This window comes from Panthera tigris, chromosome B3 (assembly GCF_018350195.1).
Source record: "Panthera tigris isolate Pti1 chromosome B3, P.tigris_Pti1_mat1.1, whole genome shotgun sequence".
Classification (NCBI taxonomy): domain Eukaryota; kingdom Metazoa; phylum Chordata; class Mammalia; order Carnivora; family Felidae; genus Panthera; species Panthera tigris.
Genome location: NC_056665.1, coordinates 80,759,689 through 80,776,928, shown reverse-complemented (window position 1 = coordinate 80,776,928; position 17,240 = coordinate 80,759,689). Strand labels below are relative to the sequence as shown.

At 35.6% G+C, this 17,240-nt stretch overlaps 1 protein-coding gene across 4 annotated transcripts in view; it reads left to right on the top strand.

Annotated features, from left to right (window-relative positions):
• The window catches only part of HEATR5A (HEAT repeat containing 5A), a 126,369-nt gene that overhangs the window by 64,823 nt on the left and 44,306 nt on the right, over window positions 1–17,240 (top strand). For 2 of the 4 annotated variants that reach the window (XM_042989512.1, XM_042989511.1), the window contains exons 19-24: window positions 4,301–4,460; window positions 7,606–7,795; window positions 8,880–9,049; window positions 11,704–11,730; window positions 13,987–14,125; window positions 17,056–17,235. In XM_042989512.1, coding sequence (XP_042845446.1) covers window positions 4,301–4,460; window positions 7,606–7,795; window positions 8,880–9,049; window positions 11,704–11,730; window positions 13,987–14,125; window positions 17,056–17,235 — 866 coding nt within the window. The remainder of the gene's footprint in view (window positions 1–4,300; window positions 4,461–7,605; window positions 7,796–8,879; window positions 9,050–11,703; window positions 11,731–13,986; window positions 14,126–17,055; window positions 17,236–17,240) is intronic. The other 2 variants (XM_042989514.1, XM_042989513.1) reach the window with 1 other exon arrangement.

The following is a 17,240-nucleotide window of genomic DNA, read 5'->3' as shown; positions in this document are numbered from 1 at the left end:
TCATCATGTCAAAAGAAAGGACAAGAAGCACATGATCCTCTCCATAGATGCAGAGAAAACATTTGACAAAAACAGCATCTTTCTTGATAAGAAACTCCCCAAGAAAGTAGGGTAGAAGGATCATACCACAAGATCATAAAAGCCATATATGAAAGACCCACCACTAACATCATCCTCGGGAAAAAACAGAGCTTTCCCCCTAAGGTCAGGAAGAAGACAGGGATGTCCACTCTTGCCCCTGTTATTCAACATAGTATTGGAAGTCTTAGCCTCAGCAATCAGACAACACAAAGAAATAAAAAGCCTTCAGATCTGCCAGGAGGAGGTCAAACTTTCACTCTTCGCAGATGACATGATACTGTATATGAAAGACCCAAAAGATTCCACCAAAAAACTGCTAGAACTGATCCATGAATTCAGCAAAGTCACAGCATATAAAATCAATGCACAGAAGTTGGTTGCATTCCTATACACCAACAATGAAGCAACAGAAAGAGAAATCAAGGAACCTATCCCATTTACAATTACCCCAAAAACCATAAAATACCTAGGAATAAACCTAACCAAAGAGGTAAAAAATCTATATACTGAAAACTATAGAAAGCTTATGAAAGAAATTGAAGAAGACACACACACACAAAAATGCGAAAATATTCCATGCTCCTGGATAGAACAAATATTGTTAAAATGTCAATACTACCCAAAGCAATCTACATATTCAATGCAGTACCTATCAAAATAACACCAGCATTCTTCACAGAGCTAGAACAAACAATCCTAAAATTTGTATGGAACTACAAAAACCCGAATAGTCAAAGCAATCTTGAAAAAGAAAACCAAAGCAGGAGTCATCACAATCCCGGACTTCAAGCTGTATTACAAAGCTGTAATCATCAAGACATCATGATACTGGCACAAGAACAGACACTCAGATCAATGGAACCGAATAGAGAACCCAGAAATGGACCCACAAACATACGGCCAACTAATCTTTGACAAAGCAGGAAAGAATATCCAATGGAATAAAGACAGTCTCTTCAGCAAATGGTGCTGGGGAAACTGGAAAACAACATGCAGAAAAATGAACCTGGGCCATTTTCTTACACCATGCACAAAATTAAGCTCAAAATGGATGAAAAACCTAAATATAAGACAGGAATCCATCAAAATCCTTGAGAAAGCAAGCAAAAATCTCTTTGACTTTGACCACAGCAACTTCTTACTCAACACGTCTCCAGTGGCAAGAGAAACAAAAGCAAAAATGAACTATTGGGACCTCATCAAAGTAAAAAGATTCTGCACCAAAGGAAACAATCAGCAAAACTAAAGGCAACTGACAGAATGGGAGAAGATATTTGCAAACGACATATCAGATAAAGGGTTATTATCCAAGATCTGTAAAGAACTTACCAAACTCAACACCCAAAAAACAAATAATCCAGGGAAGAAATGGGCAAAAGACAAGAATAGATACTTCTCCAAAGAAGACATCCAGATGGCCAACTGATGCATGAAAAATGCTCAATGTCACTCATCATCAGGGAAACACAAATCAAAACCACAATGAGATACCACCTCACACCTGTCAGAATGGCTAACATGAACAACTCAGGCAACAACAGAAGTTGGCGAGGATGTGTAGAGAGAGGATCTCTTTTGCACTGCTGGTGGGAATGCAAACTGGTGCGGCCACTCTGAAATACAGTAGGGAGGTTCCTTAAAAAGTTAAAAATATAACTCCTTAAAAGTTAAAAATAGAACTACCCTATGACCCAGCAATTGCACTACTAGGTATTTATCTAATGGATACAGGTATGCTGTTTAGAAGGGGCACATGCACCCCCATGTTTATAGCAGCACTATCAACAATAGCCAAAGTATGGAAAGAGCCCAAATGTCCATCAGTGGATGAATGGATAAAGAAGATGTGGTGTGTGTGTGTGTGTATAAATCTACCTATATATATATAAATCTATATATATGTGTGTATATATATATAATCTAAATCTATATGTAAATCTATATATATGTATACACACACAATGGAGTATTATTCGGCAATCAAAAAGAATGAAATCTTACCTTTTACAACTCCGTGGATGGAAGTAGAGAGTTTTAACCTAAGCGAAATTAGTCCGAGAAAGACAAATATATGACTTCACTCATATGAGGACTTTAAGATACAAAACAGATGAACCTAAGGGAAGGGAAGCAAATATAATATAAAAACCGGGGGGGAGGGGACAAAACATAAGAGACTCTTAAATACAGAGAACAAACAGAGGGATGCTGGTGGGGTTGAGGAAGGAAGGATGGGCTAAATGGGTAAGGGGCATTAATCCTGAAATCATTGTTGCAGTATATGCTAACTTGCATGGAAATTAAAAAATAAATAAATTTAAAAATAATAAAAAAATAAAAATAAACTTAAAAAAAATAGGCAGACGATGTGATTAAATTTTTTCCCAAAGAAGGCATACAGATGGCCAACAAGCACATTAACAGATTCTCAACATCATTAATCATCAGGGACATGCAAATCAAAACCACCATGAGATATCAGCTCACACTTGTCTAATTGGTTTGTATCCAAAACATAGTACAAGTGTTGAGGATGTGCAGAAAAGGGAACCTTCATGCACTGTGGGAATATAATTGGTACAACCACTATGGAAAACAGTGTAGAGGTTCTTAAAAAAATTAAAAATAGAAATACCATTTGATCCAGCAATTCCACTTCTATTTATTCAAAGGAAATGAAAACATCAATTCAGAGAACTATCTGCAGGAGTGCCTGGACGGCTCAGTTGGTTGAGCATCCGACTTCAGCTCAGGTCATGATCTCTCAGTCCATGGGTTCGAGCCCTGCATCAGGCTTTGTGCTGACAGCTCAGAGCCTGGAGCCTGCTTCCGATTCTGTGTCTCCGTCTCTCTCTCTCTGCCCGTCTGCCTCTCATGTTCTCTCTCTCTCTCTCTTTCTCTCTCTCTCTCTCTCTCTCTCTCTCAAAAATAAATAAACGCTTAAAAAAAAAAAAAATCATGCTGTGGGGCACCTGGGTGGCTCAGTCAGTTAAGCACCTAACTTCGGTTCAGGTCATGATCTCATGGTTTGTGAGTTCGAGCCCTCATCAGGCTCTGTGCTGACAGCTCAGAGCCTGGAGCCTGTTTCACACTCTGTATATCCCTCTCTGCCTCTCCTCTGCTCATGCTCTGTCTCTCAAAAATAAACAAACATTAAAAAAAAATTTTTTTTAGGTCATGCTATGCAAAGAGCTATATGCACCCTTGTGTTCATTGCTACATTATTTACAGTAGCCAAAATATGGAAGCAACCTGTGTTTATTAATAAATGAATGGAGGGGCGCCTGGGTGGCTCAGTCGGTTGGGCGGCCGACTTCACCTCAGGTCGTGATCTCGCACTCCGTGAGTTCAAGCCCCGCATCAGGCTCTGTGCTGACAGCTCAGAGCCTAGAGCCTGTTTCAGATTCTGTGTCTCCCTCTCTCTGACCCTCCCCCGTTCATGCTCTGTCTCTCTCTGTCTCAAAAATAAATAAATGTTAAAAAAAAAAAATAAATGAGTGGATAAAGAAGATGGGTGTGTGTGTAATACTACTCAGCCATAAAAAAGGAAATCATGCCATTTGCAACAACATGGATGGACCTAGAGTGTATTATGCTCAGTAAAATAAGACCAAGAAAGACCAGTACCATGTAATTTCACTTACTTGTGAAAAGAAATGAATGAACAAAGAAAATAAGTCATAGATGCAAGAAATAAACTGTTGGTTACAGGAAGCAGGGGAAGAGGGACAAAATAGGTGAAGGGAATAAATGAGTCATGGGAAGCTCATGTATAACATGTGGAATATAGTCAATAAAATTGATGAAAATTTGTATGGTAATAGATGGTAACTAGACTTATTGTCGGGATCTTTTGATAATGTATCAAAATGTCAAATCACTACACTGTATGCCTGAAACTAATAGCATATTGTGTGTTGGTTATACTTGAACTTTTAAAGAGTGACTTAACAGTAAAGTAATAGTGCTTGTTTTATAAATTTAGTGTGTGCATCTCTGAAAAACATTGAAATTGTTCATACTTAAATCTTTAAAAATGTGAAGATGTTTTTATTTAAAATGTTTTTCTTTTTAAGATACCTTTCAGGTTATTTCAAAATGTTTTTATCAGTAACATATTTTTGAATTTTGCAGGTATTCATACAAAAGGTTTTGCCTAAGTGACAGTGTGCATGCATTAGTTTTTTTCAGTAACTATTGTTTATTTCCATAATTACAGACTGAAATCAGCAAGGGATGTGGTTACCAGAACAGGATACTCATTGGCTTTGGGATCCCTACATAGATATTTAGGAGGGATAAGTTCTTCTCAGCATTTGAATTCTTGTGTCGGAATCCTTTATACTTTGTCTCAGGACAGTACTTCTCCTGATGTGCAGGTAAGTACTCCATGTGATACTTTTCTTGAAATTCATGATTTGTAGATAATGCAGATTATGTTTTTATCGGCCACTAGTAACTTGTAAATAACACACACACACACACACACACACACACACACCCCGCCCAGTAAATGTCTAAGCCATTGTTAACCTGGACGGATTTTTGAAATTCAAGTCTTAGTCAAATCTTGCTATCCTTACTTCACACTCAGGAGTTTCTAAAGTCAAATTTAGTATTTTTTTTCTGAAATCGATCTTCCTTCCATCTTAATAATAACATTTACCATTTTGGAGAACTTAATAGGTACCAAGCTTTGTATCACATTCTTCTAACAACATATTAACATGTGTAAGCCTCACAGTAATCTAGGGTGTATATTCCCCTTATACAAAAAGAAAACTGGGGCTTACAGAAGCTAAGTAACTTGCTCACAGCTGAAAGCTAAAAAATCATCTAATCAGTTCAAGAACACAAGTCGCGGGCTCCAAACCCATGCTCTTAACCATTTTACCATGTTATTGTACACATCTTACCCATGTCAGTTAAAATCATCATTTTCTTGATATTTTAATCAAATCTTGATTGATTGTTATTCTTCCTGTTCTTTTACTCTCCTTATCTTATCTCTTTCCCCCTCGTGTGTTCCTAATTATTATAGTAGTGTTTTTAGGTTCTTTTCAACTCTCCCTAGATATGAAGCCACATTTGTTTTCCTGAAAGGCTTTCATCTTGCAACTTTCCTGTCAAAAAGCTGGGAAACTGCTTATTGCTTCCTAAATCTCCTTCTCATTCAAGTCCTATCAGCTGACCCAGGAACCTTATCTATCATTACCCCAGAGTACTGACTTCTCTCATAGGCAGTCTGCCTGTTCTCATTCCACTCATGCCATTCTCATGTCTGCACTTATATTTTCCTGTTGTTCTTTTCCCTTCCTGGTCCTGTCTGATCATCCAAATTTTCTAGCGTTCCGAAATCCAGTTTAACCACCTTCTTGTCAAATTTCAACATCCCTAATCCACAGTTAGCTTTCCTTCTTTGAATTACTACCATGTTACTAATAGTCTCTTCATCATCATTATCCAGTAGTTGATTGAGTTAACTTATAAGGTGTTCCATTCTTTCATCCTCCTTTGCTTCTATTTATTATATTTCTCTTCTCCCCCTTCAAGAAGTCTATTGTGAATGCACATACATTTACATCGAATACTTTTTCAGTTGATTAATTTAAATGCTTTTAGTGGCTTCCACTGTCATTAAATCTGACTCTTCTTGATTACTGCTGTCTCTGATTTAACAGTTTATTTTTGTAGAATGTTTAGTACTCTAAGCTTTCTTATACATTCATTGATAAGAGGGATAAAGCTTTCTGAATTTCCTAAAGGGAGGAATTTTTATGTCCTTCAAATGTATATAGAAGTAGATAGAGTGTACACTATAAGGAATCTATTATACCCATCATCTGCCTGACTGCTTGGTTGTCAGTATATGGCCAGTCTTCTTTCTTTCCTTCTTTCTCTCTCTCTCTTTCTTTCTTTCTTTCTTTCTTTCTTTCTTTCTTTCTTTCTTTCTTTCTCTCATTTATTCGTTCATTCATTCATTCATTCACTGGTTGGCTTAAATAGCAGAAATTTGTTTTCTCATGGTTCTGTAGGCTAGAAGTCCTAGATCAAAGTGTCAGCCAGTTTGGTTTCTTCTGAGCCCTCTTTCCTTGGCTTGCAGTTGGTCACCTTCTCATTGTATCTTCACATGGTTTTTCCTTTGTGCATGTGCATCTCTAGCATTACTCTGTCCAAATTTTATCTTCTTAGAAGGACACTAGTCACATTGGATTAGGGCTTGCTCTAATAGCCTCATTTTAACTTCATTAAAGGCCCTGTCTCCAAAGACAACCTCATTCTGAGGTACTGGTAGAGTCTTGTTTCATTTAAACCAGAGTTGACCAACTTATTATTTTAAGAGCCATATGGTAAATTATATACACTTTACATGCCATACACTCTCTGTCAGCTGCTCAGTTCTGCCATTGTAGCAGTAGCAGTCATAAATAGTATGTAAATGAATGAGCACGACTGTGTTTCAGTGAAGCTTTATTTATAAAACCATGTGGCAGGGCAGATTTGTCTCAAAGGCAAATCTGTTTGTTTACTATATTATATATATTTATATATATAATGTATACACTTATTTAATACATGTATATTTATTTTTATATGTTTGTAAAAGTGCACTTATCATAAGTGTGCGTCTCTGTGAGTAAAGTATACAAACTAAATACACCATGTAACCAGCACCTAGATCAAGAAATAGAACATTATCAATACCCCAAACACTCTCCTCATGTTCTCTTCTAGTTACTACCTGTCCTACCAAGGATAACCACTATCCTGATTTGCAGCATCATATGTTAGTTTTGCCTGCTTTTATACTTTATATCATTGGAATCATATGGTACATACTCTTTTATGTCTGGCTTTCTTCAACATTACGTTCAAGAGATTTGTCCATATTACTGCATGTAATTGTAAATATTGTTGAGTCTTTTAAAAACTTGAATTTTCTCCACATAGATTGAACAACAAACAGTTTACGGTAAACTAGATTTAGTTCAAGCTATTAGTTAAAGAACCAAACATTGTCTTGGAATTCTTTTTTATTTTTAATTTTTTTTTTTTAATGTTTATTTATTTTTGAGAGAGATGGAGACAGAATGGGAGTTGTTTAGGGGCAGAGAGAGAGGGAGACACAGAATCCAAAGCAGGCCCAGGCTCTGAGTTGTCAGCACAGAGCCCGACGCGGGGCTCGAACTCACGAGCTGTGAGATCATGACCTGAGCCAAAGTTGGACGCTCAACTGACTGAGCCACCCAGGCACCCCAATCTTGGAATTCTTAGTACTGAGATAGATTTAAGTTTAGCATTTGAAATTAGATGATTGTCAGGGTTTTTTACTGGATATTTGAGAGAAATTTTTTCTTAAACTTTGTATGTTCTCTGTTTCTCTTTCCAGGTTAGTTATAATAGCACACAAGTACTATAATGTGTCGTTAATTTATCACTTCCTTCAACAAAGAACAATTCATTGTGTTTCATGTTTCTTAATGCTGCTGTAGCATTTTAAATTGTTTTTCTCTGTCTTCACAGACCTGGGCACTACATTCGCTATCACTGATTATTGATTCTGCTGGCCCACTGTACCATATGCATGTGGAACCCACCCTTTCTCTTATTATAATGTTATTGTTAAATGTGCCTCCTACTCATGCTGAAGTTCAACAAAGTCTTGGTCGCTGTTTGAATGCCCTTATTACTACTTTGGGTCCAGAACTACAGGGTATGCATAGCTCATTTTGTGATGTTTTAAATTAAAAATACACATGTGAAAATGAATTCACTTATTACTGACTCAAATACTTGTCAGTGAAGTGAAGTTTAGCACAGTGTTCTATGCAAATACATGAGCAGAATATTGAGAGTCATCTCAGGAAGAAGATTTTGACTCCTGCATGTTGACATAATAGAAAATAACAGAGAAAGTAGGAAACTTAATGTAAACTCCACCACTACTTTTTTTTTTTTTTTTTAAGTTTATTTATTTATTTTTGCGAAAGAGAACGAGAAAACCCCAAGCAGGCTCCGTGCTGTCAGTGCAAAACTCAACACAGGGCTCAGTCTCATAAACCATGAGATCATGACCTGGGCCCAAATCAGGAGTCGGATGTTTAACCAACTGTGCCAGAGAGATGCCCCACTCCACCACCAGTTAATTGGATGACCTTTGGAAAATCTTTGTCTTTGGTCTTTGGTTTCCTTTTCTATTAAATGAGGGAAAAGTTGAAAAGCCTTTATGATTGGCACATAGTAGGTGATCAGTATATTTTGTGAAATGCCATCTAGTCTGATTTCTTTTACCTTGAAAAGATAAGGAGTGTCGTATTTAGAAAGGTTAGATATATTTTTAATATGCTTTTCTTAACAATTGAAGTGAAAAATTCAAGTGGAATAGTGTAAAGAGCTTCTCTCTTCTAAGAAATAAATGACTGAGTCCCAAAACTCAGATAATCTGATCTTTTCAAATGTAAAGTCCATGAATGATTTTAATATTTGAAAGAAACTCAACTAATATAAGCAGGGCTAAGTTCATTAGCCATTCTAATTCCACTTTTCATGAAATTTTGGTGTAGCCTTCAGATAGGCTGAGGTTCTTATTTGCCTAGTGATTTGTATTGACAAGTTTTTCAGACTAGGAGTAACTAACATAACCCAAAAATCTGTCACCTGGCTTTCTTTTGTAGAAGAAATTTACTTCACAGATCCTTAAGTTTAAAATTGGTTAAAATTAATAAACTCAATAATATGAGTTTAAAGAGGAATGATTTCATAGACGAATTATTCAAAGATTTGTGCTTTCATTTTAGGTAATAGTACTTCCATTTCCACCTTAAGGACTTCCTGTCTTTTGGGTTGTGCGGTGATGCAGGATAACCCAGACTGCCTTGTTCAAGCTCAGGCCATCTCTTGCCTTCAGCAGCTTCATATGTTTGCTCCAAGACATGTCAACCTGTCTAGCTTGGTCAGCTGCCTCTGTGTGAGTATAAAATTTTAAGTGAGTCCTTAGTTTTTTTTCATTGGAAACTTAGGTTTATTTTTAATAATTCTCTAGTCTGTGTACAATAGCTGTTTCCTCTCGTTTCTGGTTTTTTTAGCGGGTAGGGCCAAATTTCATGTAATCGCATCTCAAACCTCTCATATATTGATTCAGTTTTGTTCTATTAATTTTGAACTTACCATTTGGAATGTTTATTCATTAATCAGTAAACATGTATTGGATGCTCAAATGTCCTGGGTACTGTATAAATGCTATAGGACATGGAAAAAATGTATGTGACATTATTTCAAATAATTATATATAAAGTTCTCTCCACCTCAGATGGGAAAATAACATTTTTCCTTAATATTCTAGTGGCATATGCATCAATATCTGGGTTCTAATAATATGTTTAATAAATAATGCAAGCTAAATGCTAAAAGTTCTGGTAAATGGTTCATAATCATCAGTGGTTTTAAGATTTACCTTGAGTATCACCACTTTCTATCTAAATTTGCCTCAAAAATTGGGTTACATTTGGAGTTAAAACTTGACACCATTGCTTTTAAACTATTTCTGCCCCTAGAATGTTTACAACACATTCCCATTAGTAACATGACAGTTGAGAATTATTACTTTAGACAGACCTTTCATTCACAAGCTGAAGGCAGGATATACAGCATTTCAGACCTTGAAAGAACTTCAAATATCATTAAAACTAATCTCCCCCCCACCCCCCAAAAAAAAAAAAAAAAAAACAAAACCAAGCACCAAAAAAGTCAAATAATTTGTCCAAGGTAACATATCTAGAAGTAGTGGTAGCTCTAAGTCTATAATCCAGGTTTCTTTTTTTTTTTTTTTTTTTTTTAATTTTTTTATGTTTTTTAATTTAGAGAGAGACAGAGTATGAGCAGGGAAGGGACAGAGAGAGAGGGAGACACGGAATCTGAAGCAGGCTTCAGGCTCCAAGCTGTCAACACAGAGCCCAATGAGGGGCTCGAGCTCACGGACTGCAAGATCATGACCTGAGCCCAAGCCGGACGCTCAGCCGACTGAGCCACCCAGGCACCCCTAGAATCCAGTTTCTGAACTCCTTGTTAAGTTCCCATTTCTTTATTTCTTACTGACTTTGTAGTTTTGATTAGCTCTTAACCTCATCTCTACCACCTCCTAGCTTTGTGGCCTTAGAGAAGTCCCATAACCTCTTCCAGCCTCAGCTATCTTGTCTATAAAACAAAGATTGCATGAGATACCACCCATTAAGGCACATGTCCTAGGCACTTAATAACCACTCAATATGTAGTAGTTTTTATTTTCTAACATATAACTTAAACAGACATTATGTTAATGTTAATAGTGATTTTTATGGTCAAAGTTATGTAAGACTCTTAAAAAGAGGATGTGACTGACTTTTCTGATAGAAACTTGGTTCCTCTCTAGGTTAAACACATATTAGAGAAAATAGCACTTACTGGAAAAGGGTTTTTTTTTTTTTACCTTTACTACTCAATGACTTTTCCCTAGGAATATTATTCTCTAATTCAAAGAACCATCCCCAAAACCAATTATTGAAAAATAGCCACTCCTTTGTAAGTTGGTCAGACTTTCACTCTCCATTATATTTATTGAGAAATAAAAAGCAAAACTTACTACTAATTCTTAGTGAATTAGAACTGATTAAATTTGTTACTTTTTTTTTTTTCCCAGACTGAGAAAGTTTACATATAAAGAATAGAGATTACTATTGGATGTTTCTCTTGGAATATTAAGAGCAGTTGCGAAATCAAAATTAACAATTAACAAATATTATTTATGTTACTCATAATATTTAAGCAGTAAAATGATTTTTTCTTATTCAAAAGTCATTCAAAAATTGCTATCACTATAGTTTGTTAATTTCATGTCTTAATTTTTTAGTAAGCTTTTATTCTAAATTTATTAGATTGAATTTATTATATTTTAGAGTATTTCCTATAGTAAGAAAATTGCTTTTGCTTTCCTGTTTAGCAACTTTATAATCAGATTTTCTTTTCTACAAAGAATTTAATTATTTAGCATGAAGTGTTTTCATTTTAATTGAAACTCCCTGAAGATTCAGAATATATTTCATCATTAGGAAAGAATCTTACAGAAAGGGTTTTCTTCTAACTGCATGCTGTTTAACTTCCATTCTGAACTTGGTCTTAGCTACACTAGCAATTTTGAGTATTCTAAGTTGGCTTCCAAGAGTAAAAAATTTATAATTAACTTGTGATGAAGTAAACCATTAACTTTGTCCCTTGCTGGACACCTGTTCATTTGAATGCAATCTAGATCACTCTTTTAACACTCATTCTATTTGATCTGGCTTTGTTACTGAGGCTTAATGAGAGTTTCCAAAGGAAAATCTAATTACATAAATGTACATTTTTAAGTTATTGTATATTTTATATCTTTACATCTTGAGTTGACGGTTTCCAAGATCTTAGTTCAACTCCTATTTTAAGTTGGAAAATGAAATATTCATGGCATAGTTTTAAAGTCGAAGCTAAGCCAGTTTGAATGATAGCTCTATCAACATTTATATTTTAATGCTTAGCTGACTGTTGTCAAAATCATCCTAGTATTTATCTTTTGGTTTTGTCATGACCAGTCTGTCGTTTGTTTTTGTGCAGGAGATCTTGTTGGATAATTCTGTGTTGGTAGGTCCCTCACCCTCAATTCCTAACTTTTTTTTGAGGTTTGCAGTGCTGTTTCTTTGTGTCGTTATTTTGGTTGTAGATGTTCTTGTTTTCCCCTGCATCTCTTTGTTTAAGCTAACCATTAATGCAAAGTCCAGTATGTGTAGCATGTTACATGGTGATTATTTAATACCAGTGTAAACAAATCCTCCCTAACCTTCTCCAGCCAGTGCACTCACTCCTTGCACTTAATTTCGCATCATTTTGATTTAATATATTCATTTCATAAAGGAATTATAATTACAGTTTGACCTAATTTCTGTATTTTGCCTGCTTGGTTTGTTTGCCTTAATTCACTCTGTTCCTCTTCCCAATATAAATGCTGGAGAATGACGTGGAGATATTAAATGTTCCGTTTTGCTTTGTGTGACTGCCTTCAATTTTTTTTCTACCAAACAAGTAAAGAGTACTTTTATAAGCATGCTGTCTCTAAAAGATTGTTTGACCAGCCTGAATAAATGCTGCGCCTGCCTTGTATTATATGTGTGTAAAACTCCAGTGAGATAACTAGTAGATTCATTAACTTTTCTTTAAAATTGCCTTGTAGAATGCTTTTTTGTTTTTGTTGTAAAATACAGCCATAATCTTGGGCATGAATAAACTTAATCTTTTTACATTTTAACTCCCTTGTTATCCTATATACTAGTTTCTAACAGTGGTTCTTTAACATGATTGGAATGACATTAACTTTAGACTTTGTGAATGGCATTCCTCTTTCGACTTTTCAGTTCATGATATGTCTTGAGGGTATAATAAAATATATTTATAAAGCAGTTCCCATCCATATGTTTCACTGATGATATATTCACAAAGCTGTTCTGTCTTTGGCTTCTGATAAAATTTAGTTTCACTCCCTTTGCATTTTTTTTTTTATGTGTTAAAAACCAGCTGTCACCACCTACTCTTTTTCTCAGAATTTATCCTCTGCTCTTTTCAACAAACTCACCTACTTCAGTTCTGTTTTTTCTCACATACACCATATCTAAATAAAGATCACTATACAAAGTATGCCCTTCTTTCTCAAATTTGCTTGGAAAATCAATAGTATAAGACACATATTCATTGACATAAGCCACACTTTTACTGGTCTTTGCTTTCATTGTTAGAAAAAAATAAATTGCAAAAACGTGACTTTATTCTACTTATGAATCACTTAGAAGAAATTTGTATCCAGAAACTTTTGGCTTTTTTAATTGTTCATTTAAGGTATATCGCAGTCATACCATTTACCTTCAGTAGACACAATCTATTGAGATTTACATTGTTCAAACACTTCTAAGAAAAATATGTGGAAGGAGTCTGTCATTCTAGCAGAAATATTCTTTATCTCTGATATGTAACATCTATGTACATACATGTATATCCATTATATACAAGTAGATATACATACATATAAAACCTGTTGTCTGTAATGTGTGTCTCTAGAGTGTTTTTGGTGAATATGTTTTCTGAGTAAAACTCTTTTCTGTCTTTATTTGAAAATGTGTTTACTTACTCTGGCATCTGAATAAAATACTAGTGATAGACTGTTAATAATAGTTAATAACTAACATTTATTGAGCACTTACTGTGTGCCAGAAACTATGCTAAGCCCTTTTGCATGTTTCTCTGAATTAACTTTGCAACAGCCCTATAAGATGGGGGTAGTGTTATTTCCATTTTACAAATAAGGAAACTAAGGCACAGAGAGGTTAAATAATTTGCCCAAGGTCACACAGCTAGTAAATGGTGGATCTAGGACTCAAAGTGAGGCAGTTTGACTCCAGAGCCTCCCTTTTAACCAGTATGTTATATTGCTTATATGGATCTATATAAATTTCTACTTAGAGGATGGTAAAACATTATAATATTTTTGCATGAGCACAGTTGTATAAGCTACAAATAAAGTCTTTCTCAGTTGGATTTCTTTTATCTCGAAACTGTTTTATTCATGTAAATTTTGTGTCTTCTAACACTGTCCAGAGGCTTCTGCTTGGATGTGTTTATGAATATTTCATAATCAAGTACATGTACTACTCCTTAAGCTATTTATTTCTAAATTGTAATAAAAAATATGTACTAGAATAGTTTGTAGAAGTTTCTGTGTATTTAACAAATTGAATCTAGCCTAGTGATGAGCTGGACAGAATCAGGAGGGATCCAGTGTATGTCTATTAGACTTATTATGAATGCCACCAAGAATTTCAGCTCTTTCATTTCCCAATTGGTATTTTTCAGGTGAATCTTTGTAGTCCCTATTTGTTACTGAGAAGAGCAGTACTGGCTTGTTTACGTCAGCTTGTACAGAGAGAAGCAGCTGAAGTTTCAGAACATGCTGTTATGCTTGCTAAGGATAGCAGAGAAGAATTGACTCTAGGTAATTCTTTTTGTCAACGTTATCTCCAGCTCAAATGATTTTTTTAATAAAATTTTTAAGTTCTTTTATTTATTTTGAGAGGGAGGGCTCCTGAGTGGGGAAGGGGCAGAGAGAGAGGGAAAGAGAGAATGAGAAGCAGGCCCCACACCAACACAGAGCCCGACATGAGGCTCATTTTCACAAACTGGAAGATAACAACCTGAGCCGAAATCAAGAGTCAGGTGCTCAAGGGTCAGACACTCAACTGACTGAGCCCCCCAGGCACCCCAGATAGTTTTTTTTAGTGTTTATTTATTTTTGAGAGAGAGAGCACAAGCAGGGGGTGGATGGTGCACAGAGAGAAGTCAGGGGTGGGGGGGGAGTGGACAGAGGATCTGAACCAGGCTCTGCACTGACCAGCAAGTGCGACACTGGGTTCAAGGTCATGAACCATGAGATCATGACCTGAGCCGTAGCTGAATGCTCAACCAACAGAGTCACCCAGTCGTATCTCAAATGATTGTTTTAATTTTAAGTCTTCATTTAAACATGAATTTTTAAAATGAAATTTAAAAGTTAATATATAATGTCTTAAACCTGCTACAAGAGACAGTTACTAACAATTACTGCCATTCCCAACCAGTGATGTTACTGGTTTAGAAAAATTGTTTTCAAACTTAGGTCCCCAAACTAGCAATATCCACCTCACCAAGAACTTGTTAGAAATGCAAATTATCGGGCCCCATCCAAAATCTGCTTAACCAGAAATCTGGGAGTAAAGCCCAGCAATCTGTTTTCTATGTTTTTGCAATCCCTGTTAATGCATATTGAAATTTGAGAGCCACTCAAATTTTAGAGCAAGTTTTTTCACAACAATCCATTGAAGTTGGATTTAGCCCTTAAATAATTTACCATATGTGCCTTTCTTCCTCCAAAATCTCATTTAATAAAATTTATCATAGATAAGTCTTCTTTAGGTGGAAGGGTTTTTAGCCCCTTCTTTATTTTAGAACTGAATTAAAGGATTTCTTAGTTGGTTAGATTTAAGTCTGTATGTCTTTATTTTAAAATTATGTGAGTAACCCAAATATACATATAAATTCATACAACCTCCAAAAATAGTAATGGTAATATCTTACTCTTTTATGCATATAGTTTCCAGAGTGCTGTCACACTTTGAGAAAGTCTCAGGCTTCACAAAGCTTTCCAATATCTAAAGCTCTCAGATCAGTGTGTTTTACTGTCATGCTGTGCTCCTTAGTTTGTTATTAGACTAAGACTTTAACTGTTTGACTTGAGTTCATCAGCATTGCTGAACTAGTATGGTAGCCACCCAAACAGGTGGCAGACCTCATTTGAAAACAATTGGTTACTTACCTTAACCAGAGAAATTTTAATCTTCTAACCATGTGAGATATTCTGCCTAAGTGACCTTCAGTTTATATTTACCACTGAAATTATCTGCATCTTTTGCTTTAGGCTTTTATTGCATAAATATGCTTGTATATGTTCCCAGAATTCTTGAATTAGCTATAGGAGTAAAATACAGTAAAGAACTCATTATATATTTCCTTTTTAAAATTTTGTGATTTTGGGGGCGCCTGGGTGGCTCAGTCGGTTAAGCGGTCGACTTCAGCTCGGGTCATGATTTCGCGGTCCGCGAGTTTGAGCCCCGCGTCGGGATCTGCACTGACAGCTCAGAGCCTGGTGTCTGTTTCAGATTCTGTGTCTCCCTCTCTCTGACCCTCCTTCGTTCCTGCTCTGTCTCTCTCTGTCTCAAAAATAAATAAACGTTAAAAAAAAATTTTTTTTTAAGTTTTGTGATTTTTCAAATGGAAAAAGTTCAAAGAAATGTGCAGTGAACACATATATTCACCTACTTAGCATCTTTATGGCATTCATTTTATATAACTTTCTCTCTTTCCATACTTACACAGATGCATATCTTTTGCCAGACCGTCTGAAAGCAGACTGCAGACATCATGACAGCTCACTCCTAATACATACATTTTCCTTCATGACCACACATCATTTCTGTACTTAATAAAATTAACATTGATAAAGTAGCCATCATAGAATATGCAGTTCTCACACAAATTTCCCCAGTTATCCAAAAAATGTTCTTTATGACTCCTTACTACCCTCCCTTACCACCACCCAAATTTAGGATCCAGCCATGATTCACATATTACATTGTTTGTTCTGTGTCTTTAGACTCCTAATCTGAAACATTCCTACTGATTCCTGCTGAAGTATAGTTGACACACAGTGTTAATTTGTTTCAAATGTACAGCATTGTGTTTCCACAAGTTTCAGTAAACATTATGCTATGTTCACAAGTGTAGCTACCATCTGTCACCATACCACACTATTATAGTACCACTGACTTATATTCCCTATGCTATACCTTTTATTCCTCTGATGTCTCCCTCTAGTCTTTAAAAGATAATTTCTCTTACAAAATAGTATAATAGTAGCATTATCTTTAGAATCTAAATGCTTTCATAAATTCTAGATAAGTTCAGGTTGCCTGGGTGGCTCAGTTGGTCAAGCGTCTGACTCTTGATTTCAGTTCAGGTCATGATCTCACAGTTCATGGAATTGAGCCCCATGTCAGTCAGCACAGATCCTGCTTGGGATTCTTCTCTCCCTCTCTCAACTGTAAAATAAATAAATGAATAAATAAATAAATAAATACATACATACATACATACATACATAAATACATGCTAGATAAGTTAAATCTTCAAGAGAAAATTTATTCTTTTGGCATTTCCAGAATTAGAGGAAATGGATGCTAGACGAGGCTTATGTTTCTCCTTTGAGGTGCTTTATTACTTTGCAGTGAGAATATTTGCATGTAGTATTTTAATAACTCCAGAATGTGTGTACTTCTCATATGGCAGTTTTGTTTTCTGTATTACTTAGATCATCGATTTTCTTCTTGTCAGATGCTAACATCAGAGAAGTGGGCCTTGAAGGGGCATTATTGACCTTACTAGACAAAGAGACAGATCAGAAGTTATGCAATGATATCAAAGAGACTTTAAATCATATGCTTACATCTATGGCAGTGGATAAGCTCTCCTTCTGGTTAAAGCTTTGTAAAGATGTACTTGCTGCATCTGCTGGTGAG